This window comes from Portunus trituberculatus, chromosome 11 (genome assembly GCF_017591435.1).
Source record: "Portunus trituberculatus isolate SZX2019 chromosome 11, ASM1759143v1, whole genome shotgun sequence".
In the NCBI taxonomy this organism is placed as follows: Eukaryota; Metazoa; Arthropoda; class Malacostraca; order Decapoda; family Portunidae; genus Portunus; species Portunus trituberculatus.
In genome coordinates, this window is record NC_059265.1 from 4,544,284 (window position 1) to 4,569,002 (window position 24,719).

Sequence of the window (24,719 nt, forward strand, 5' to 3'; positions counted from 1 at the left end):
TTCTTCTTCTTCCTGTTCCTCTTCCTCTTCCTCCTCCTCTTCTTGCCTTGGTCCGTCTTTCTCCATATTTTTAACACAATCTGAAATAAATAAAACTGGATTAATATGAGAGAGAGAGAGAGAGAGAGAGAGAGAGAGAGAGAGAGAGAGAGAGAGAGAGAGAGAGAGAGAGAGAGAGAGAGAGAGAGAGAGAGAGAGACCTTAGTGTTTCAGTGTGCGGAGGCCATAAATTCAGAGTGTTATTGAAGCAGTGGGTAAGTAAGTGAAGTGCTTGACAGTGACACATTGAGAATAAGTGAAGTGATAATACAAGATACATAGTGACACAAGTGATACACTGCAGGAGTAATTATCACTACATCAATAAGAACACTAGCAGTCAAATAGTTGGTGGGCTTTGAGATAGGAGATACCCATAATGCCTTCTTTAGCCCGTTAAAACACAATGCAAATGCACCTATGCTTTCAATCTCCATTAATTCTCATCGTCCACACTTTTATGTCCACATTTAAAACTGCACACTCTTCTAAATCAAGTGAAAAAATTGAGGTTTATGAGACAAAATTGTAAGAAAAACATTCTTTCACACACCCCACACTCACCAAACACACAGCACACCAGCACACACCATTCCCACACCTGCACACACCAGCAAACCACAAACAACCCTTTGCAAACACTGGAAAATGCAAAAAAAAACACACCCCAAAAATATAGTTTACACAACAAACAACACATTTACACACACACCACACGTACACACACACACTACACCTGCAGAAACCTTTCCACACCTGCACACACCAGCACAGTACACAGCTTGGTGTGTGGAGGAGATATGGAGGAAAGAAAAGGAGGTGGTGGAGGGAAAAATGAGAAAAATTGTCAGGTTTTGAAGTGAGATTTAGAAAAGTACTATTTTGACTATGATAGAAGTGAGATAGGAGACTCAAAATTGGAGGGAAGGTGGAGGAAACATGGAGGAAATAGTCTACTGAAGGAAAAGCCAGGAGGACCTGTGGAGGGAGATATGGAGGAAACAAGACAAACATTACCTAACCAAAACGCACCAAAATTACCTAAAAATATTGCATCAACAACACACACACACACACACACACACACACACACACACACACACACACACTTACGTATGAGCGGAATGTAATGTATTCCAACATAAATGGAGTGATATCGAGGATTTTAGAACTCAACGATTACTTGAGGGACAAGAACCCAGATATTGTGGGTCTTACTGAAACAAAACTGAGAGAGGAGAAGACCTGATGATGGTTGGAGAAGGAAATATAATGTTTGGAAAAGAAATAGAGTAGGTAAGATGGGAGGAGGAGTGATGTTGCTGGTTAAAAAGATATAAAGGTGGATCAAGTGAAAGAAGGTATGGGAAAGGCAGAAGTGCTAAAGATCAGAGCAGAAACTAATGAAGGAAAAAGAGGCACTACATAGTGGTGTACGTACCACCTAAGACAAATGCATGGTCAGTACAGGAATATGAAGAAATGATAAGTGATACAGGAACATGTCTGGAAGAAATGTTGGGTGGCTGTGAACGAACTATAATGATGGGAGATTTTAATTGTAAAGAGGTGTGTTGGGAGGACTGGTCAATGGAAGGATCAGAGACAACATGGGAAATACACTATTGACACTGGCAATGGAAAATGTGTTAACTCAGTGGGTCAAAGAAGATACTAGGTTTGGAGGAGAGGGAGCATCGTCAAGACTGGACTTGGTCTTTAGTACAGAGCCAATGGTCATTGAGGAGATGAGGGTGGAGTGCCCTTTAGCAAAGAGTGATCATGCAGTTTTGGAGTTCAAGGTGATAGATGAAGAGAAATCTAGAAGAAATGAAGAATATAAAGTGGGAAGATGGAATTATGCCAAGACAGATTTTGGAAACCTAAAGAAATTCTTTCAAGAGACAAATTGGATGAAATTCAAGAGTGCTAAGGGAGTAAATGAAATGTGGAAGGAATTTATAAAAATATACAAAGAAGGTGAGAAAAAATTTGTACCAATAAGACAACATAGAGAAGTTGGAAAGTAGGACTGGTTTAACGATAGATGTGAAAAGGCTAGAACAAGAAAAGAGGATGCATGGAAGAGGTGGAGAAGGAAAAGACGAATTAAGCAGTGGGAAAGTTACAAAAGAGCAAGAAATGAATATGTGTTGATTAGAAGAGAAGAAAGAAAGAAACAAGAAAAGGATATAATTGATAAATGTAAAGACCAACCAAGGCTTTTTACAGACATGTGAACAACAACATCAAAAATAGAGAAAGTATTGAAAGTTTAGAAGTAAATGGAGTATGCAGTGAGGATCCCAGGGAAATGGCAGAGGCTATGAATGGATGCTTTCGGAAGGATTCACAAAGGAGACTGCTTTTGACAAACCACTGGTAATGGAACAGAAAGGGATTATGAAGGAGTTTCAAGTAACTGTGGAGGAGATCAAGAATATGATGGGGAGTTTAGAAGTGAGAAAAGCTGTGGGACCTGATGGGGTATCAGGATGGATTTTAAGAGAATGCAGGGAGCAACTGGCAGAAAAAGTTTGTGAAGTAATTGATGCCTCATTAAGGGAAGGTGTAGTGCCCCAAGACTGGAAAAGAGCTAACATTGTCCCAATTTACAAATCAGGTAACAAGAGAGACCCACTGAACTATAGACCAATGTCACTTACAAGTGTGGTAGCTAAGATGTGTGAGAGGGTGGTGAAGAATAGATGGACAGACTTCTTGGAGAAAAATGACATACTTTGTGAGTGTCAATTTGGTTTTAGAAAAGGGCGTTCATGCACGACAAACCTGATATGTTACTATTCGAGGGTGATAGATGTAATACAGGAAAGAGATGGTTGGGCTGATGGAATATATCTGGATTTAAAAAAAGCCTTTGATAAGGTACCACACCGGAGACTGATCTGGAAACTTGAAATGGTAGGAGGAGTGCATGGCAGTTTACTAAAATGGATGGAAGACTTTTGGTAGGAAGAGAAATGAGAACAATAATTAAGGACAGACCATCAGAATGGGGCTTGGTGGAGAGTGGAGTTCCACAGGGATCAGTGTTGGCACCAGTAATGTTCGCGGTCTACATAAATGACATGGTGGATGGGGTGTCCAGTTATGTGAGCCTATTTGCAGACGATGCAAAATTGTTAAGAAAAGTGAGATGTGACAAAGATTGCGAACTACTCCAGGAAGACTTGGACAGAATATGGAAATGGAGCTGTACATGGCAAATGGAGTTCAACACGACAAAATGCAAGAAATTAGAGTTTGGCAAGAGTGAAAGAAGAATCAGGAGTATGTACAAGATAGGAAATGAAGACATAAAACCAGTCATGAAGAAAAAGACCTTGGGGTGACAATTACCAATGACCTATCGCCAGAGAGACATATAAACAAAATAATTGGAGAAGTATTGAACTTATTGAGGAACATAAGAGTGGCATTCGTATATTTAGATGAAGAAATGATGAAGAAAATAATTACTGCAATGATAAGACCGAGGCTTGAATATGCAACAATACAGTGGGCTCCGAACTTAAAGAAACACATAAGGAAACTAGAGAAAGTACAGAGGGCTGCAACAAAAATGGTGCCTGACTTAAGAGATTTGACTTATGAAGACAGACTGAACAGAATGCAACTTCCGACCCTGGAAAACAGAAGATAAAAGGGGAGACCTGATAGCAATATACAGAGTGATGATTGGCATGGAAAAATGGATAAGGAAGATCTGTGTATGTGGAATGAAAGAATGTCGAGAGGGCATGGGAAAAACTAAAAACTTATAGGAGAGATGTGAAAAATATAGCTTCCCTCATAGAAGGGTGAAGCATGGAATAGTTTAGACGTGGAAGTGGGCAAGGAATATTCATGATTTTAAGAAAAAGCTGGACATTAGTAGATATGGAGACGGGACAGTACGAGCATAGCTCTTTTCCCGTATGTTACAATTAGGTAAATTAGGTAAATACACAAGCCATATTGATAGAATTTTCAGAGAGACGTATAATTTGCTAAGGAATATTGGAGTAGCATTTCACTATATGGACAAGGAAATGATGAAGAAATTGATAAGTACTAAAATAAAACCTAGATTGGAATATGCAGGAGTTGTGTGGACTCCCATAAAAAAAACACATAAGAAAATTAGAGAGACTACAAAAATGGCTGCAAGAATGGTTCCAGAATTTAAAGGGATGGCATATGAGGAGAGACTAAAGGCAATGGATCTACCAACCTTGGAGCAGAGAAGAGAGAGGGATCTGATACAAGTTTATAAATTGATTAACGGAATGGATGAAGTGGATAATGAGAAACTGATCCTGAGAGAAGAATATGACTTTAGAAGCACAAGATCGCATAGTAAGAAACTAAGGAAGGGACGATGTCTGAGAGATGTTAAAAAATTTAGTTTCCCGCAAAGATGTGTTGAGACTTGGAACAGTTTGAGTGAGGAAGTGGTGTCAGCAAAGAGTGTACATAGTTTTAAAGAAAAATTAGATAAGTCTAGATATGGAGACGGGACCACACGAGCATAAAGCCCAGGCCCTGTAAAACTACAACTAGGTAAATACATACACACACACACACACACCTGCACTCCACAAACAACCCTTAAATCACACCTGGAAAACACCCACAATAAGTCTACCCTAGCCAACCCACACCAAAAAACAATAAATACTATACATAGGTAGCTATAGTTGACATTACAAAACATACAAAAACAGTATTATTCCAGTGTTTCACCACATTCCACTAAATGTTTTTTACCCACCTCATGAGATAGAGCTCCTCATTACGAGTATTTTTAATCCCATATTTATAAGGCGCAACCTATTTATAATGGTGATACCGAATTTCAAAAATTTAATCGTATTTTGGCGATCTCACTCCCGAGTCAATAGAACAGAGACAGACTGGCGCGAGAGCTGCTCGACCCAGGGCAGCGGCTAGCGTGCGGGCCAACATTAGTGACTCGTTTTGTTTGAGCTATTGTTTCCGCTGATTGGTTACTTCCGTTTGAAAGTGAACTGGCAGCCAATGAAAAAAAAAATCATAATTTATTCAACCAATCACGGTGGCCTTGAGACTTGCGGTATGAATTTGAATTCAGTTTGAGGCAAGATGTCCCACTGTGCAGGTTGTGAACTGCATTACTTCAATGTTTTGGTTATCATATTTTCAATAGATGTCATGTCGGCTGAGTGAGAGCTGTGAGGGTGGAGCTGGGAAACGAGGAAAACTGGAGGGACCACTTCATTTGGACAGTGCCACAGTTCCTACTAATACATATTGGTTTGTAGAGCAAGAAAAATAAATCATGAAAATAATTTAATACAACAACACCTGGATAGAATTTTGATTGTCCCCATCATATTGACAGGTTAATGGTATATGATGGCTGTTATTATCATTGATGTTTTCTTTCAGGGTTCACAAGCAGACACGCAGTGTTGTCCAAAGAGGCACTGGGCAGCTGAAACACCGATTTCATGTCTTGCACAGTGAGGTCCGGGTCAGCCCACCATTGAAGGTGTGCAAGATGGTGCATGTTTGTGCTATGTTGCACAATATATGTAAAGACAGGAATATTCCTATTCCTATTGATGCAGGCCACCCTGACTTTGAAGAGCAGCAGCACGACATCGTACAAGAAGTGCCACCACTTCCAGCTGCTCGACAAAATCCGGGTCGCCTGTATCGAGATGAATTCTGCAACTTGCATTTCAAGTATGTTGATTATTTTGTACCAATATATACTGGCTTTACTGTATTTGATCTTGGATATGTCTACTTATCATGCATTAGTATCTCATTACTGTTGATTAACCACCTTTTTTCAGCAATCCTGCCAGAAACATGGCCCACCTGCCCCACCACTGATCTGGTGACACATGCAGAGATCAATTTTGCAACTTGCATTTCAAGTATGTTGGTTATTCATTCTGTACCAATATTTACTGGCTTCTATAAATAATCTTGGATACATTCACTCATCATCTCATTATTGTTGATAAGCAACCTAATTTTTCTTTTCTTTTCTTTTTTCATTCTTTCCAGCATTCCTGCTTGAAGTGCGGATCTCCTGCCCTTCAGCACACATGGCCAGTCACATGCCAAGGTACTGTCAACATCTATGTTTTCCATCTCCTTAATTCTTATCCTCACTGCTTTTGTGTTGACATTTAAAACTGTACACTCTTCTAAATCAACATAAATGCTTTCTATCTCTCCTAATTGTCATCCTCCACACTTCCATGTCAACATTTTAAACCTTACACTCTTCTAAATCAACATAGATACTTTCATCTCTCTTAATCCTCATCCTCGACACTTCCATGTCCACATTTAAAACTGTACACTCTTCTAAATCAACATATATACTTTCATCTCTCTTAATTCTCATCCTCCACACTTGTGTCCACATTTAAAACTGTACACTCTTCTAAATCAACATACATGCTTTCCATCTCCATTAATTGTCATCCTCCACACTTCCATGTCCACATTTAAAACTGTACACTCTTCTAAATCAACATATATACTTTCCATCTCCCTTAATTCTTATCCTTGCTGCTTCCATGTCCACATTTAAAACCATACACCCTTCTAAATCAACATACATGCTTTCCATCTCCTTAATTGTCATCCTCACCACTTCCATCACTTTCTTCCTGGGAGCTCCTGGCCTCACTGTCCTTTTCTGGCAAATATTCCTCATGTGAGTCACTAATGAGTCCTTCTGATTGACTCTCATTGTCCTCAGAATCCTGTAATTCATCTAATAGAGCCAGCTCACCCTCAGAATTCCTCAAGGGTGACAATGACAACACCATTACACCACACTGGTCAGTAACACACTGCCCACCGGCCACCACCCTCCCCTCAGGCCACACGGTCCCTCCCCAAGCCACCGTACCCAGTGTCCCTGAAAACAGTTAGTCACTTTGTCACTGAATCATAAAAAACACACAAAGCGAGAAGATGAAGCACTGATGGAGCGATGGTGTGTGCATGTACTGTAAATATCTTGAAACACCCTTAAAACACCCTAACATAGCCTAAAATAGTTAAAAACAGTCTTAAACACCCTTAAATAGTCTTAAAATAACCCTAAAAACAGTCTTAAACACCCTTAAAATAGCTTAAAACTGCCTTAAACATCCTAAAATTCTTCAAACACCCTAAAATAGCCTTAAACAATCTAAAACAGCCTAAAAATACCCTAAGACAGCCTTAAAACACCCTAAAGTAGCCTTAAACACCCTCAAAGTCTTCAAACACCCTAAAACAGCCTTCAATACTCACAGTTGGCTAGGTGTGTCCCAGCTGGTGTAGTTGCTATGTTCCATCCCTACATAGAGCCACTTCCTTTAGTACGGCCGGTGGTGGCTGGTGATCCTGTTGGGAGGAGGTGGTGGTGGTTATAATAGTACTAGTGGTGGTAGTGAAATGGTGTGGTTTTGTGAGCATCTGATGTGGTAATGTTGGTTGTTTGTGGTGGTTGTGGGTGTGGTTGGACAGTGGTGGTGGTGGTGGTGGTGGTATTAGGAGGATTTTAAAAAGACAAATATTTTCCGGCCAAAACAAGTTAAAAAATTGAGGTTTATGAGACAAAATTGTAAGGAAAAACACGCTTTCACACACCCGACACTCACCAAACACACAGCACACCAGCACACACCATTCCCACACCTGCACACACCAACAAACCACAAACAACCCTTTGCAAACACTGGAAAATGCAAAAAACACACACCCAAAAAATATATAGTAGCTTACACTAAAAACATTTACACACACCACACACACACACCACACCTGCGGAAACCTTTCCCACACCTGCACACACCAGCACAGTACACAGCTTGGTGTGTGGAGGGAGATATGGAGGAAAGAAAAGGAGGTGGTGGAGGGAAAAATGAGAAAAATTGTCAGGTTTTGAAGTGAGATTTAGAAAAGTACTATTTTGACTATGATAGAAGTGAGATAGGAGACTCAAAATTAGAGGGAAGGTGGAGGAAACATGGAGGAAATAGTCTACTGAAGGAAAAGCCTGGAGGTAACCTGTGGAGGAAACAAGACAAACATTACCTAACCAAAACGCACCAAAAATTACCTAAAAATATTGCATCACACACACACACACTCCACAAACAACCCTTAAATCACACCTGGAAAACGCCCACAATAAGTTTACCCTAGCCAACCAACACAAAAAAAAAAAAAAAAAAACACTATACATAGGTAGCTATAGTTGACATTACAAAAACGTACAAAAAACACACTTACACACACACCACACTCACAGCACACCTGAGGACACCTTTCCCACACCCACACACACTCACCTCTCCCTCTGGAACTTGGTGAGTGGAGTATTTGTGGAGTTTTGCCGCAGAGAGGAGACATGCAGCAAGTCAACAGCAGCGGCTCTCCAAGAACCCATTGTGACATTGTGGCAAGCCATGGTGCACCTCTGGAATAGTGGTAGTTGTTGTAGTAGTGGTAGTGGTGGTGGTGGTAGTAATAGTATAAATGAGGCGTGACAAGGCGTAGGAAAGGGTGAAGGACACTGCCTACCACACTATAACACCACCATATCTCACTAACCACTTCAACTATCAAACTATCACGCATATGGGAGGTGTATGGATCCACAAACTATCTACGGAGGCAATATGGGGCGTGACAAGGCGTAGTAAATAAGAAAAACTGAAAATAGTTAACACAGAGAGGGCCGATGTGGAAGGCAGGATGGCGGACACTGCCTAACACAAGAACACCACCATATCTCAGTAACCGCTTCAACTATCAAACTATCCCGCGCATGGGAGGTGTATGGGTGCATAAGCTATCTATGGAGGCAATATGGGGCGTGACAATGCGTAGGAGGGCAGGAATGACCACCGCAAATATGAGGCAACAAAACCCAAAAGTTTGCTTATAAAGACGCACTTATTTTCACTTTACCAGACTTTTTCACCTTAATTGGCACGTCTCACTAACTCTACATACTTTAGATAATAAGCATGTACACGCACACACTTGGGAATAACTCACCTGCTCCACAAATGTTCAAAAACTGTAAATCTCAAAACAGAGCTAACAATGGCGGATCTTCTCTTCTTCTTCTTCTACGCAAAATGTCGACATCATTGTATACACTTCCTCTATCACTCAAACTTCTTATAAAATTCAAAATAACATTGAAATAAAATAAATAAAATATGAAATGGTAAAGAAAAATGAAAATAACATGTGTATTATATTCCCAATACCGAAATGGGGTGTTGGGGTCACTCACAAATCTTGATAAAAACATATTTCGCCGTAAGGATTGAAATATTTCTACTTATTTAGTGAAGTTGGCACTTTTCTGATATCTGATTTGTTATTAGTAAAGTAAACTAATTTCTAAACTACAATAGAATCGAGTCCAGCTGTGTTTTGGTTTACCGAAAAAATAACGTTAAAGTCACTGCAAGGAATATAACGTTTTTTTTTTATTACCACGCCTAGGATTGTTTTGGTGCTTGATATAACACTTAAAAGATATGAAAAACATGATTCAAGTAACAATATTCCATAAAGTTTAGTCTACCTATTCGTATTTTCAATTTCAAAATTTTGAATGGTAACAAAATAGAAAACAAAAATCTTTATATGACAAAGAATCTGTGTTTTCTTTATTCGGCTGGAAAGCGAAAATTTGTGTTATTCAGAAAATGTAATATAACGTAGTTTGGGTGAGCTTTCCATCTCGACATTGTGGTGTGTTTGTCACCCGTTAATTGGACACAAACACCTTCCTTTCCACCGCTTTCAATAAAAACCACCCGGTAGGAATATTATATTTTGATTATTAGTTACACTATTTATCGCGCCTAAAAGTGTAGTGTATACTAGTCTGGGAGCCGTTTTTCTTGTGGCGATTTTTTAAATGAATTATCTACGTCAATATTGAACCCACGGGGGCGCCTCACCCTGCCTTCCCCATGGACAGTCCAGCAATGTCTGCTTCCACTCCCCCTGTGTTTCCAGACCCAGAGAGTGAAGCAAAGCCAGAATCAACCACCACACTAGATAAATAGCCATTACTGTGGTAAATAAGGCGATGGTTGTGTATATGTACCCCAGTTAACACCGCCCGCCGCCCACCTCACCCACACCCACAGCCCGCCCCAACATTTCCTTCAATTCTCACTGTTTTCTGCTGCTGCTGCGCCTCAAATGCATAGCAGGGACAAAAGAGGAGGAGTAGTAGTAGTAGTAGCAGGAGCAGCAGTGTTATTATTATTACTATGAGGGTTAATGTGTGTGTGTGGGGGCAGGCTGTTTTATGTAAAAATCCCCTATCTCTCTCTCTCTCTCTCTCTCTCTCTCTCTCTCTCTCTCCATGAAGGCCACAGAGGTGACTAGGTAGAGTGTTCCTGCTGTTAATAATTTAGAAATGTTGTTAATCTCTCACTGGAACCTTAAAAACAATAACAACTTCAACTATACTCTATTGATGAAGGTTAGACACACAACCCGTCACTTCAGAGGAGCTTGGCGGTGTCTTATGGTGTGGCTTGACAATGTTAGGGCTGGATATGTCACTAAGCTCTCTCTCTCTCTCTCTCTCTCTCTCTCTCTCTCTCTCTCTCTCTCTCTCTCTCTAATCGGTAAAGTTAGTCACTCTGAAGGTAAAAATGTGTCCCAGTAATGAAGATGTTAAAATAGTGAAGACTGGCCATTAATCTTCTGTCCTCCATACACCCTTCCTAATGTCAATAAAATGGTCTAATGGCACACAAATCTCAAGGTAAAAATGTGTCCCAGTACTGAAGGGGTTAAAATAGTGAAGACTGTGGCCATTAATCTTCTGCCCTCCATACACCCTTCCTAATGTCAATAAAATGGTTTAATGGTGCACAAATCTCAAGGTAAAAATATGTCCCAGTACTGAAGGGGTTAAAATAGTGAAGACTGTGGCCATTAATCTTCTGCTCCATACACCCTTCCTAATGTCAATAAAATGGTCTAATGGTACACAAATCTCAAGGTAAAATGTGTCCCAGTACTGAAGGGGTTAAAATAGTGAAGACTGTGGCCATTAATCTTCTGTCCTCCATACACCCTTCCTAATGTCAATAAAATGGTGTAATGGCACACAAATCTCAAGGTAAAAATGTGTCCCAGTACTGAAGGGGTTAAAATAGTGAAGACTGTGGCCATTAATCTTCTGCCTCCATACACCCTTCCTAATGTCAATAAAATGGTCTAATGGTACACAAATCTCAAGGTAAAAATGTGTCCCAGTACTGAAGGGGTTAAAATAGTGAAGACTGTGGCCATTAATCTTCTGCCTCCATACACCCTTCCTAATGTCAATAAAATGGTCTAATGGTACACAAATCTCAAGGTAAAAATGTGTCCCAGTACTGAAGGGGTTAAAATAGTGAAGACTGTGGCCATTAATCTTCTGCCTCCATACACCCTTCCTAATGTCAATAAAATGGTCTAATGGTACACAAATCTCAAGGTAAAAATGTGTCCCAGTACTGAAGGGGTTAAAATAGTGAAGACTGTGGCCATTAATCTTCTGCCTCCATACACCCTTCCTAATGTCAATAAAATGGTCTAATGGCACACAAATCTCAAGGTAAAAATGTGTCCCAGTACTGAAGGGGTTAAAATAGTGAAGACTGTGGCCATTAATCTTCTGCCTCCATACACCCTTCCTAATGTCAATAAAATGGTCTAATGGCACACAAATCTCAAGGTAAAAATGTGTCCCAGTACTGAAGGGGTTAAAATAGTGAAGACTGTGGCCATTAATCTTCTGCCTCCATACACCCTTCCTAATGTCAATAAAATGGTCTAATGGTACACAAATCTCAAGGTAAAATGTGTCCCAGTACTGAAGGGGTTAAAATAGTGAAGACTGTGGCCATTAATCTTCTGCCTCCATACACCCTTCCTAATGTCAATAAAATGGTCTAATTACACAAATCTCAAGGTAAAAATGTGTCCCAGTACTGAAGGGGTTAAAATAGTGAAGACTGTGGCCATTAATCTTCTGCCTTCCATACACCCTTCCTAATGTCAATAAAATGGTCTAATGGCACACAAATCTCAAGGTAAAAATGTGTCCCAGTACTGAAGGGGTTAAAATAGTGAAGACTGTGGCCATTAATCTTCTGCCTCCATACACCCTTCCTAATGTCAATAAAATGGTCTAATGGTACACAAATCTCAAGGTAAAAATGTGTCCCAGTACTGAAGGGGTTAAAATAGTGAAGACTGTGGCCATTAATCTTCTGCCCTCCATACACCCTTCCTAATGTCAATAAAATGGTCTAATGGTACACAAATCTCAAGGTAAAAATGTGTCCCAGTACTGAAGGGGTTAAAATAGTGAAGACTGTGGCCATTAATCTTCTGCCCTCCATACACCCTTCCTAATGTCAATAAAATGGTCTAATGGCACACAAATCTCAAGGTAAAAATGTGTCCCAGTACTGAAGGGGTTAAAATAGTGAAGACTGTGGCCATTAATCTTCTGCCTCCATACACCCTTCCTAATGTCAATAAAATGGTCTAATGGCACACAAATCTCAAGGTAAAAATGTGTCCCAGTACTGAAGGGGTTAAAATAGTGAAGACTGTGGCCATTAATCTTCTGCCCTCCATACACCCTTCCTAATGTCAATAAAATGGTCTAATGGCACACAAATCTCAAGGTAAAATGTGTCCCAGTACTGAAGGGGTTAAAATAGTGAAGACTGTGGCCATTAATCTTCTGCCTCCATACACCCTTCCTAATGTCAATAAAATGGTCTAATGGCACACAAATCTCAAGGTAAAAATGTGTCCCAGTACTGAAGGGGTTAAAATAGTGAAGACTGTGGCCATTAATCTTCTGCCCTCCATACACCCTTCCTAATGTCAATAAAATGGTCTAATGGTACACAAATCTCAAGGTAAAAATGTGTCCCAGTACTGAAGGGGTTAAAATAGTGAAGACTGTGGCCATTAATCTTCTGCCTCCATACACCCTTCCTAATGTCAATAAAATGGTGTAATGGCACACAAATCTGAAGGTAAAATGTGTCCCAGTACTGAAGGGGTTAGGGATGGGAGGTTAACATAACTGTAGTGTACTTTAGTGTAGATGATAAACTAAGGAATGGTACTATCAAACTGGAAATTGAGAAGATCATAGAGACTAATGCACAACATCCACTGCTTACAATCTGGGACTTGAATGGCCACGTGGGATTCAAAGGAACACAAAAGCCAGATGGAAATGGAAGAATGATATTAGAATGCATGGAGAAGTATAAAATGATAATGCCCAATGACGATACAATTGTGACAGCTTAGCTCAGTAATCAGCTTACCTTGTTGAGAAAATGCTTTGCTTCAGTGACACCCCAGACAGCTTAGCTCAGTAATCAGCTTACCTTGTTGAGAAAATGCTTTGCTTCAGTGACACCCCAGACAGCTTAGCTCAGTAATCAGCTTACCTTTATGCTCAGAGTATGTTTTGGGGCATTTTGAGGTGTTACATGTGTGTTTTGAGTGTGTTTGGGATAAAATTGAGTGTTTCAAGTGGTTTGGGCGTATTGAGTGTGTGTGGGTGTGTTTGTATTGAGCTCAGAATTTGTTTTGGGGCATTTTGAAATGTTTTGGGATAAAATTGAGTGTTTTAAGTGGTTTGGATGTATTGAGTGTGTGTGGGTGTGTTTGTATTGAGCTCTGGGTGTGTTTTGGGGCATTTTGAGGAGTTACATGGTGTTTTGAGTGTGTTTTGGGATAAAATTTAGTGTTTTTACTGAAACTGAGGTTCCCCACGAATAGACCTGTCTCTGATAAAATGCTTTGGTTCGCAGTGACATCTCAGACAGCTTAGGTCAGTAATCAGCTTACCTTTGTGCCATCTTGACATGACATGATGCTCTCGGGGACACATTCCTCACACAAATAGATAAATCTCTGCACACTCAGTGAAATGTGGCTCAAAAATCTCTTAACTTCTTGTATGGTACATTTGCAGGATTGAAGCAAAGTCAGTCTTTTTATAATAATATATTTCCTCTATGTCACATAAACAGCTTTCATTCCTTCACAGCACCAACATCCACACAGAGTGTCCACACAGACAACACTGCGTCATTAAACTGTATATTAATGTACTTTAACTACTTTACATGTACGGTAAGTCCTCGTTACACGGTACATGTGCGTTCCTGAAAACCTTACCACAAATCAGAATTACCGTATCCCGAACCCATTATAACGTGCAATAATAGGGAATGCGCTCCAGCTTCCTGGGAGGTAGGCTAGAAAATGGCCTGTTCATACTCAGATATTGTGTACAAAAATCATTTCAAAGTAAAAATCTTTAATTGTCATATCAATAGATGTTTGCAAAGTTTTAGACAGTATAAGAAGGATTATAGGATCAAAATTCTTATGGAATATCAAATAAATGAAAAGTACTAGACCTAATAACAAAAGTTTACCCTGGAGACAAAACTAGACTAAGACTTCAAACACAAAATTTAACAAGTGGCATCAGACAGACAGACAGACAGACAGACAGCAGGGGGATGTACATACAGCCTCCATAACACTTGGCAAATTAACCCCTTCACTACCAGGACGTGCTTTCATACATAGTCATTCTGTTTTCTATTTTGGTGATTCTATACAGCTTCACAAACTTATTATGTGGGGATTCAAATAGTGAAAACTCAGGCCATTAATCCTCTGACCTCCATAGACTCTTCCTAATGTCAATAAAATGGTCTAATCACGCCCAAAACTCACAGTAAAAATGCCTCCCAGTACTGAAGGGGTTAAAATTATGAAGACTGTGGCCATTAATCTTGTGATCTCCATAGACTCTTCTTAATGTCAATAAAATGGTCTAATGGTACACAAATCTCAAGGTAAAAATACGTCCCAGTACTGAAGGGGTTAAAATAGTGAAGACTGTGGCCATTAATCTTCTGACCTCCATACACCCTTCCTAATGTCATCAAAATGGTCTAATGGTACACAAACCTCAAGGTAAAAATGTGTCCCAGTACTGAAGGGGTTAAAATAGTGAAGACTGTGGCCATTTATCCTCTGACCTCCATACACCCTTCCTAATGTCATCAAAATGGTCTAATGGTACACAAATCTCAAGGTAAAAATGTGTCCCAGTACTGAAGGGGTTAAAATAGTGAAGACTGTGGCCATTTATCCTCTGCCCTCCATACACCCTTCCTAATGTCAATAAAATGGTCTAATGGTACACAAACCTCAAGGTAAAAATACGTCCCAGTACTGAAGGGGTTAAAATAGTGAAGACTGTGGCCATTTATCCTCTGCCCTCCATACACCCTTCCTAATGTCATCAAAATGGTCTAATGGTACACAAATCTCAAGGTAAAAATGTGTCCCAGTACTGAAGGGGTTAAAATAGTGAAGACTGTGGCCATTTATCCTCTGCCCTCCATACACCCTTCCTAATGTCAATAAAATGGTCTAATGGTACACAAATCTCAAGGTAAAAATGTGTCCCAGTACTGAAGGGGTTAAAATAGTGAAGACTGTGGCCATTTATCCTCTGCCCTCCATACACCCTTCCTAATGTCAATAAAATGGTCTAATGGTACACAAATCTCAAGGTATCCTCTGCCTCCATAAAATACATCCCAGTACTGAAGGGGTTAAAATAGTGAAGACTGTGGCCATTTATTCTCTGCCTTCCATACACCCTTCCTAATGTCAATAAAATGGTCTAATGGTACACAAATCTCAAGGTAAAAATACATCCCAGTACTGAAGGGGTTAAAATAGTGAAGACTGTGGCCATTTATCCTCTGATCTCCATACACCCTTCCTAATGTTAAAATGGTCTAATGGTACACAAATCTCAAGGTAAAAATACGTCCCAGTACTGAAGGGGTTAAAATAGTGAAGACTGTGGCCATTTATCCTCTGCCCTCCATACACCCTTCCTAATGTCATCAAAATGGTCTAATGGTATACAAACCTCAAGGTAAAAATACGTCCCAGTACTGAAGGGGTTAAAATAGTGAAGACTGTGGCCATTTATCCTCTGCCCTCCATACACCCTTCCTAATGTCATCAAAATGGTCTAATGGTACACAAACCTCAAGGTAAAAATAGGTCCCAGTACTGAAGGGGTTAATAACTTTCAAAATAATAATAAAGACATTAGAAAGTGTAAATTTGTGCTTCAAAGATGACACTTTAAATGTGACTCACTTATTCTTTGCAGACGATGGAATGCTGTCAGCGAGCAGCATGGAAGACGCAGAGAGAGTGGTGGTCAGGTGGTGGTGGAGACAGGGAGAGTATGTGGCCTGGAGATTAACAAACAGAACACCAATAATCTTGTGACCTCCATGCATCCTTCCTAATGTCAATAAAGTTGTCTTATCATGCCCAAAATTGTCTTATAATGCCCTCAAAAAATACCAATCTATCTCAAAATGCCTCAAAACATGTCAAACTGTCTTAAAAGCCCTCAAAACATCCCAAACTGTCTTAAAATGCCTCAAAACCTACCAAACTGTCTTAAAACTAACTCAAAACATGACAAACTGTCTTAAAATGCCCTCAAAACATCCCAAACTGCCTTAAAATTAACTCAAAACCTACCAAACTGTCTTAAAATTAACTCAAAACTGTCAAACTGTCTTAAAATGCCCTCAAAACATCCCAAACTGTCTTAAAATGCCCTCAAAACCTACCAAACTGTCTTAAAATGCCCGCAAAACCTACCAAACTAACATGACAAACTTTCTTAAAATAATTTTACACAATCTCAAATAAATCAAACTTGATTAACAGAGAGAGAGAGAGAGAGAGAGAGAGAGAGAGAGAGAGAGAGAGAGAGAGAGAGAGAGAGAGAGAGAGAGAGAGAGAGAGAGAGAACTTTAATGAATGTTGTTGTAGCAAAGAAATACACAAAACTATCTCTATTTAAACAACACAATGTAGAAATATTGGATAAAACTGACTTTGTACACACACACACACACACACACACACACACACACACACACACACACACACTGAAATACTGCAAGAAGACCTAAATAAGATCTGGGAATGGAGTAAGAAGTGGAAATGGAATTCAATGTGAACAAAAGTCATGTCATGGAAATGGGAAAGAGTGAAAGACGACCCGTGGGAATCTATAAGATGGGAGATGGAGTAGAACTGGAGAAAGTAAAAAAGGAAAAGGACTTAGGAGTGACGATGGAAGAAAACAATCAACAAGTAAGCCATATTGATAGAATTTTTAGAGAAACATATAATTTGCTAAGGAATATTTGAGTAGCATTTCACTACATGGACAAAGAAATGATGAAGAAATTGATAAGTACTATAATAAGACCCAGATTGGAATATGCAGGAGTAGTGTGGACTCCTCATAAAAAGAAACACATAAGGAAATTGGAGAGGCTACAAAGAATAGCTACAAGAATGGTTCCAGAATTTGAAGGGATGACATATGAGGAGAGACTAAAGGCTATGGATCTACCAACCCTGGAACAAAGAAGGGAGAGAGGAGACCTGATACAAGTTTATAAATTGATCAACAGAATGGACCAAGTGGATAATGAGAAACTGATCCTGAGAGAAGAATATGACATCCGAAGCACAAGATCGCATAGTAAAAAGCTGAGAAAAGGAAGATGTCTGAGAGATATTAAAAAATATAGTTTCCCGCAGAGATGTATTGAGACGTGGAACAGTTTAGATGAAGAAGTAGTGTCTGCAACGAGTGTGCATACTTTTAAAGTAAGATTGGATAAGTGTAGATATGGAGACGGGGCCACACCACCATAAAGCCCAGGCCCTGTAAAACTACAACTAGATAAAATACAACTAGGTAAATACACACCAAGCGGCCCTCGTCAAGATGGGTAGAGGCCTGCTGTGCCACTCACGGCTACAACATCTCCCCTGACGCGCCCCAGCCAATCCATGCCACACCACACACAAACGTGGTCACGCCACTCAAGGCCCCAAGAACTGACCGTTATCATCACAGTGCTATCCCCTCCATGGTGCCACCCATAAACAGCTAACTTAAGGTTCTCATCTTAAGTCTCCCTCAATCCCCATGTGTGCATTTTCAGTATCTATGTACTGCAATTACTAATAAACCATATTATTATTATTATTATTTACACACACACACTGGGATGGACTGGGAGAGGCTGGGATGGACTGGGAGAGAGAAAAGGAGGACAGAGAAGTCTGTGAGCATGTATTTCATGAGAAGTTATGGGTGGAAGGAGCACAGGTGGAAGATGTACAGAATGGGAATGAAAGTGAGAGGGAGTGAGAGGCCCCTAATAGTATGTATGTCTGCGTGATGTATATGATAAATGGGAGGTGGTGAAGAGGGGCAGACAGCTGAGAGACTGTCATGAGGAAGACATAAGTCAAATCAGGATTGCCCCTGACAAAACTAAGAAAGAGAGAGAACAAGACGCAATGCTAAAGGAAAAGTTGCAAGACAAAAGAAGACAAGGAGGCCAGTGGAAAATACAGAGGGGAAAAATTGTGAGAGTAGGAGAAGGCACTGGTGGGGACTGAAATACAGGTGTACGGGACAAAGAAATCAGCGAAAAGAGTGTCAAAATGAGTGTAATAAATATACAAGGGCTAACACAAACTAAAGCAAAAGAAGTAGAAGAGTTAGTGAGTGATGATAGTATAGTTTGCTTAACAGAGACCCAGAAGAAGCTAAGAGATATAAACTTCAGTGATAACTGTGTGATAGTAGATAATATGAGAGAGGAGCAAGATAGAAAGGAGGAGGACTAATGGTGCTATATAGGAAGGATACAGGAGTAGACCTAGAGAAGATACCAACAAAATGTCCGGATATATTGCACACAAAAGGGAAAATGAGAGGATGGGAGATGAGACTAGTAGTGGTTTACCTGAGTGTTAACGATCCACCCAGAAATAATAATATTAAGCTACAAATGGAAAGGATAATAAATGGAAACTCTCACCCGCTCTTAGTCATGGGTGACTTTAATGGACATGTGGGCTTCAAAGGGGAGCAGAAGGTGAATACAAATGGAGAAATCATTTTGGAATTGATAATGTTAAATGATGATTGCAAATGCACAGGAGGAGAGTTCACATGGAGCAGAAATGAACAAAGGAGTGTTATTGATTATGTACTGGCAACAAATCAAGTCTATAGGAAATTCAAGAGCATGCATATAGATGAGGAGAAGGACATTTTGACATGTCAGACCACAATCCAATTGAAGTGGAGCTAATAATAAAAGAGAAGAAGAAAAAATGTGAGAGAAAAGAGTGGGTTGTGAAGGAGTATTATAAAACAGACAATAATTCCTTAGAAAGATTTTGGGTGTGCATGGAAAGCCAGGCGCTAAATAAGGAAGTGGAGAACATTGAAAAATTGGAGTCACTAATAAAGAGAAGGTGCTAAAAGGAAAATATAGGAGAAGAGGAGAAAAGAATAGCAAGAACACAGAGCCTGTATGGATAAATGATGTAATTAGGAAAGAAATCAAAGAAAGGAGGAGGAGAAATGCAACAACAAATGAAGAAGAGAGGGAAAGGTGGAAGGAGTTATACCCAAAGCAAAAAGAAAGGGTACATGTGCTAATAAAAAAGGAGATCTGTAAACAAGAAGAGAAAACAGTCAAAGAAATGAAGGAAAGCAAGGATGGAGGAAAGAAGATGTGGGAGTACATTAAGAAGCTAAAAGGGAAAAGATCAAGGAGAAAAATCCCTAAAATCTATGGAGAAGATGGGGTACAACTGGAGCAGGAGAAGGTGGCGGGGGGAGGAGGTAAAGAAATTGTGGAGCAACATATATAGAAAATATGAAAACAATATTGAAGAAATGTGGAATGTGAGGAAGAGAGAGGAGTATGAGAACATGATCAAAGACATAGAAGAGAAACGATCAGTTAGGCTGAACGCAGTTGATGAACAAGGGACACAAATGCAATATATACAGACTTGTGCAGTGGAGGTATGGGAACACATCGACATGGCAAGAAGGGTGACAGGAGGAGAGGTGCAATTACAACAGAACATTATCACAGAGGAAAGAGTGGCGAGGTGTCTGGGAAAATGAAGAGCAAACGAGCTGTGGGGACAGATAATATTAAAGGACAAATGTACAAGGAGATAGGAAATAGCACAGTATTAAAGGAAATATTAGCAAAGGGAATGAAAAGTACATTAGAGTCAGGCCATGTACCACCAAGCTGGAAAGAATCAAGGACAGTGATGATCCCCAAAACAAGATGCCCAAAAGCCAAGGATTTGAGACCTATTGCATTAACTAACGTTGGGTATAAACTAATGATGTCAATCATAAGAGATAGCTTAGAAGATCACATAACAAAGAACAGCTTAGGAAACAAACGCAAGGAGGTTTCACAGAACGTAGTACAATTGAAAATAACATTTTGTTCTAAAATACTGCATACAAAAATCTTTCAAGATGAAAAAACGTTAATTGATTCAATTGATTTTGCCAAAGCATAAAGAGGGAGAAATTAATACAAGTCCTGATGGAAACTAAAATACACCCAAAATGTATTAATTGAATAGCCAATGTATATAACAATGATAAGACCAAAATTGACCTAGTAGAGGAAGAAAAGCTTGGAACAGACGTGACAAGCGGAATAAAAACAGGATGCACAGTGTCTACCACTCTTTTCAAACTGATTACTTTGAAAATAATGCAACAAATACAAGATTTAAACAAAGGCTACAGGGACGAGGAGTTTAATATAACATATCTTTTCTTCGCTGACCAAGAATGTTGTTAACCAGCAGTGTGGAGGATACCAAACACGTAATAAAGAAAATGGAGGAGATAGGAAAAGAATTTGGGTTAGAAATAAACAAAGAGAAAAGTAGAATAATAATATTTAACATGAAGGTAAGACCAGAAAATATTGAAAATAAAGAAGCAAAAGATAGATTTAGATATTTATGAAGCACTATAAATGACAGCATTAATTGGTTCACAGTGCAGAAGGAGGAAATGTTAACAAAGGCGAGAAAGCTGGCCAATATGACGAGGAGCGTAATAGCGACAAGTTGCTCAAAACTACTCATTGGAAAAACTTTTTGGAAGAGTGTGGCACTTCCCTCCATTTTGTATGGAAGTACCATTATAGACCTTAATGAAATGGAAATTAGTAAGCTGCAGAGGATAGAAAATGGGGTTTTCTGGCAAATTTTAGGAGCACCAAGCTATACACCTATAGCAACCCTGAGGGAGGGGGGAAGTTGGAGCATCTACGTAGTGTGAGTTGAAGAGTGAGGGAAGGGGCTGGGAGGCACTGGAGGCTGGCAGCTGATAAAACTGGGAGGCTGGTGTAACTCTGTACAAAGAACACAGGGAGGGAGGGCAAGATGAGGCTGGGATGCACTGGGGAGGCTGGGATGTGGGATGCACTGGGAGGCTGGGATGCACTGAGAGGCTGGGAGGCACTGGGAGAGGCTGGGAGGCACTGGGGAGGCTGGGAGGCACTGGGAGAGGCTGGGAGGCACTGGGAGAGGCACTGGGGAGGCACTGGGAGGCACTGGGAGAGGCTGGGAGGCACTGGGAGACTGGGAGGCACTGGGAGAGGCTGGGAGGCACTGGGAGAGGATGGGAGGCACTGGGACTGGGAGGCACTGGGAGGCACTGGGAGGCACTGGGGAGAGGCTGGGGGAGGCACTGGGAGAGGCTGGGAGGCACTGGGAGGCACTGGGAGAGGCTGGGAGACACTGGGAGAGGCTGGGAGGCACTGGGAGAGGCTGGGAGGCACTGGGAGAGGCTGGGAGGCACTGGGAGAGGCTGGGATGCACTGGGAGAAGCTGTGATGCCACTGGGAGAGGTTGGGATGCACTGGGAGAGGCTGGGAGGCACTGGGAGAGGCTGGGGCACTGGGAGAGGCTGGGAGGCACTGGGAGGCTGGGAGGCACTGGGATGCACTGGGAGAGGCACTGAGGCTGGGAGGCTGGGGGGAGGCTGGGAGGCACTGGGAGAGGCTGGGAGGCACTGGGAGAGGCTGGGAGGCACTGGGAGAGGCTGGGAGGCACTGGGGAGGCTGGGAGGCACTGGGGAGGCTGGGATGCACTGGGAGAGGCTGGGATGCACTGGGAGAGGCTGGGAGGCACTGGGAGGCACTGGGAGGCACTGGGAGAGGCTGGGAGGCACTGGGAGGCTGGGAGGCACTGGGAGGCTGGGAGGCACTGGGAGGAGGCTGGGATGGGACTGGGAGGCACTGGGAGAGGCTGGGAGGCACTGGGAGGCTGGGAGGCACTGGGAGGCTGGGAGGCTGGGAGAGGCTGGGAGGCACTGGGAGAGGCTGGGAGGCACTGGGAGAGGCACTGGGAGGCACTGGGAGACTGGGGGACTGGGAGGCTGGGAGGCACTGGGAGGCTGGGAGGCACTGGGGAGGCTGGGATGCACTGGGGAGGCTGGGAGGCTGGGAGACACTGGGAGGCACTGGGAGGCTGGGAGGCACTGGGAGGCTGGGAGGCACTGGGAGGCTGGGAGGCACTGGGAGAGGCTGGGATGCACTTAAAGAGGCTGGGATGCACTGGGATAGACCAGCTGGACTGAAATAAGACAGAACAGAACACACCAAAATCTTATATCACCTATTTCAACGCCGCCCACGCCCCGACACGCCGCCCACTCCACCCACAGCACGGGAAAAGAGTTCAACATATATAAATAGGAATTAAAATATATATTAAAAGTCCTTGATACCATAATAGCGATGTTCTTATAATACCGTCACTCTTCTGTCGTCTATAAATTTCTGTCGTTTATTGATTTTACCTTCTCGCTTTGAGTCAATCTTTTCGTAATGACTTCTTCTCATAATTCTTCGCTCTTTAATAAAATTTTTGTCCCTCCATATCACTTTATAGTCGTTTTTGTTGTATGATATGACTAGATAAAACGTATAACAAAACATCAAACAAGATATATTAGTTTGAAACAGTATACTTAAGAAATGGCAGTGATATAATACTTGACTTCTATATAAACACACCATACTGTACTGAAATCTTACAAAATTCAACAATATCCTAGTTTTTCGTGTGAATTTTACGTCCAACCCACCCCTAGGCGTACTTTTGAAGGCAGAATTACGCCCGCATTGAAAAAAGCTTTATTCTCTCTCCACGACTGTTTTCCAAGGCCTCAGAGATGACTGGAGGGTTTTCAAGAGTGTTTCTCCTCTTACTAATGCAGAAATCATGTCATTCTGCCTTTAAAACCGTCAAAACACCCTAAAAATTGCTCTGATATCTTAAAATCTTGCTTAAAAAAGCTTTATTCTCTCATCACGACTGTTTTCCAAGGGCCTAGAGATGACTAGAGGGTTTTCAAGAGTGTTTCTCCTGTTAGCAATGTAGAAATCATGTCACTCTGCCTTGAGAACCGTAAAAACACCCTAAAAAATGTTCTTATATCTGGGTGGGCGTGGGCGTGATGGGCGTGTCTCAGGTAAAGGAAGGTTCCCAGCACTGGAGGAAATAATTAATGATCTTGTTAAGCTGTAAAATTATAAAAAATAGTGAAACAGATCAAGAAGAAATGAAATAAAATGAATTGCTAGCCTACTGTTGCTAAGATTTGTGTAATGTATTATAAACATTTGTTGTAATATTTATGTAATGTATTACAAACATTTGTTGTAATATTTATGTAATGTATTACAAATATTTGTTGTAATATTTATGTAATGTATTATAAAGATTTGTTTTATAAGGTTTATTGCGCTGATGACACCACTCCGTCACTACAGTGTTGTTTGTGAACGAGTATTTTGACGCAAATTAATAATTATTAATGAATATAATTTTGAAATCTGTGTTGGCGCCAAGCGCGCGACAAAGCGCCGCGCCGCTCACCCTTCAGATATTATCATTAATATTATTTGTTTGTTTTCCAAGGACGCCATTGTTTGTTTGTGTGTGTAATTAGTGATTCTCATACCTCTTAATTTGTCGTTTTGTTTTTGTTACTTGTCTCGCTGGTGTGGTTTGATTTTGATATATTATGAAGCCTAAAGGAACGACACGGTGCCCCGCCCGCCCGCCCCGCCCCTTTAGTTTGTGTGGGTGTGTGCAGTGGTGGGGCATGCTGTGCCGCGCCCCGACACTCTAGCGTGGATTTAAGGCACTTTGCTGGGATGTGTGTAGTAACACAGTGTTGTGAGAGTGTTGCAGTGTTCACACGACACATGACACGCCGCGCCAGACACATGACACACGACACATGACACAGGACACACCACGCTCACTTTCCCGCCAAACCAAGCCGCCACAATTGTGCAAAGTGACAAAACGTCGCTCAAGTCAAGAAAAGTGGCACCCTGGGGTAGGCCTATCAGAAAAGTGGCACCCTGGGGTAGGCCTATCAGAAAAGTGGCACCCTGGGGTAGGCCTATCAGAAAGTGGCAGTGGCAGAAAACCCTGGGGTAGGCCTATCAGAAAAGTGGCACCCTGGGGTAGGCCTATCAGAAAAGTGGCACCCTGGGGTAGGCCTATCAGAAAAGTGGCACCCTGGGGTAGGCCTATCAGAAAAGTGGCACCCTGGGGTAGGCCTATCAGAAAAGTGGCACCCTGGGGTAGGCCTA

At 41.2% G+C, this 24,719-nt stretch overlaps 1 protein-coding gene and 1 long non-coding RNA gene across 4 annotated transcripts in view; one reads left to right on the top strand and one right to left on the bottom strand.

Annotated features, from left to right (window-relative positions):
• Nucleotides 1-9,177, bottom strand: part of LOC123502404 — a 15,483-nt gene extending 6,306 nt beyond the window's left edge. Inside the window, exons 1-3 of the long non-coding RNA XR_006674025.1 lie at nucleotides 9,103-9,177; nucleotides 8,391-8,518; nucleotides 7,348-7,440 (exon numbers count right to left, since the gene is read on the bottom strand). This is a non-coding gene — a long non-coding RNA (uncharacterized LOC123502404). The remainder of the gene's footprint in view (nucleotides 1-7,347; nucleotides 7,441-8,390; nucleotides 8,519-9,102) is intronic.
• On the top strand, nucleotides 5,483-16,497 carry LOC123502389. 3 transcript variants are annotated; one of them, XM_045251582.1, is made up of 3 exons: nucleotides 5,483-5,769; nucleotides 6,100-6,160; nucleotides 16,325-16,497. In XM_045251582.1, the coding sequence occupies exons 1-3, from the start codon at nucleotides 5,589-5,591 to the stop codon at nucleotides 16,464-16,466; spliced, it is 384 nt and encodes a 127-aa protein (XP_045107517.1). In that variant the 5' UTR covers nucleotides 5,483-5,588; the 3' UTR covers nucleotides 16,467-16,497. The 3 variants fall into 3 exon arrangements, 1 of the variants encoding a protein (XP_045107517.1); XR_006673991.1 differs by lacking the exon at nucleotides 5,483-5,769 and adding an exon at nucleotides 5,881-5,966; XR_006673990.1 differs by lacking the exons at nucleotides 5,483-5,769; nucleotides 6,100-6,160 and adding an exon at nucleotides 10,013-10,144.
• The last annotated feature ends 8,222 nt before the right edge of the window (nucleotides 16,498-24,719 follow it).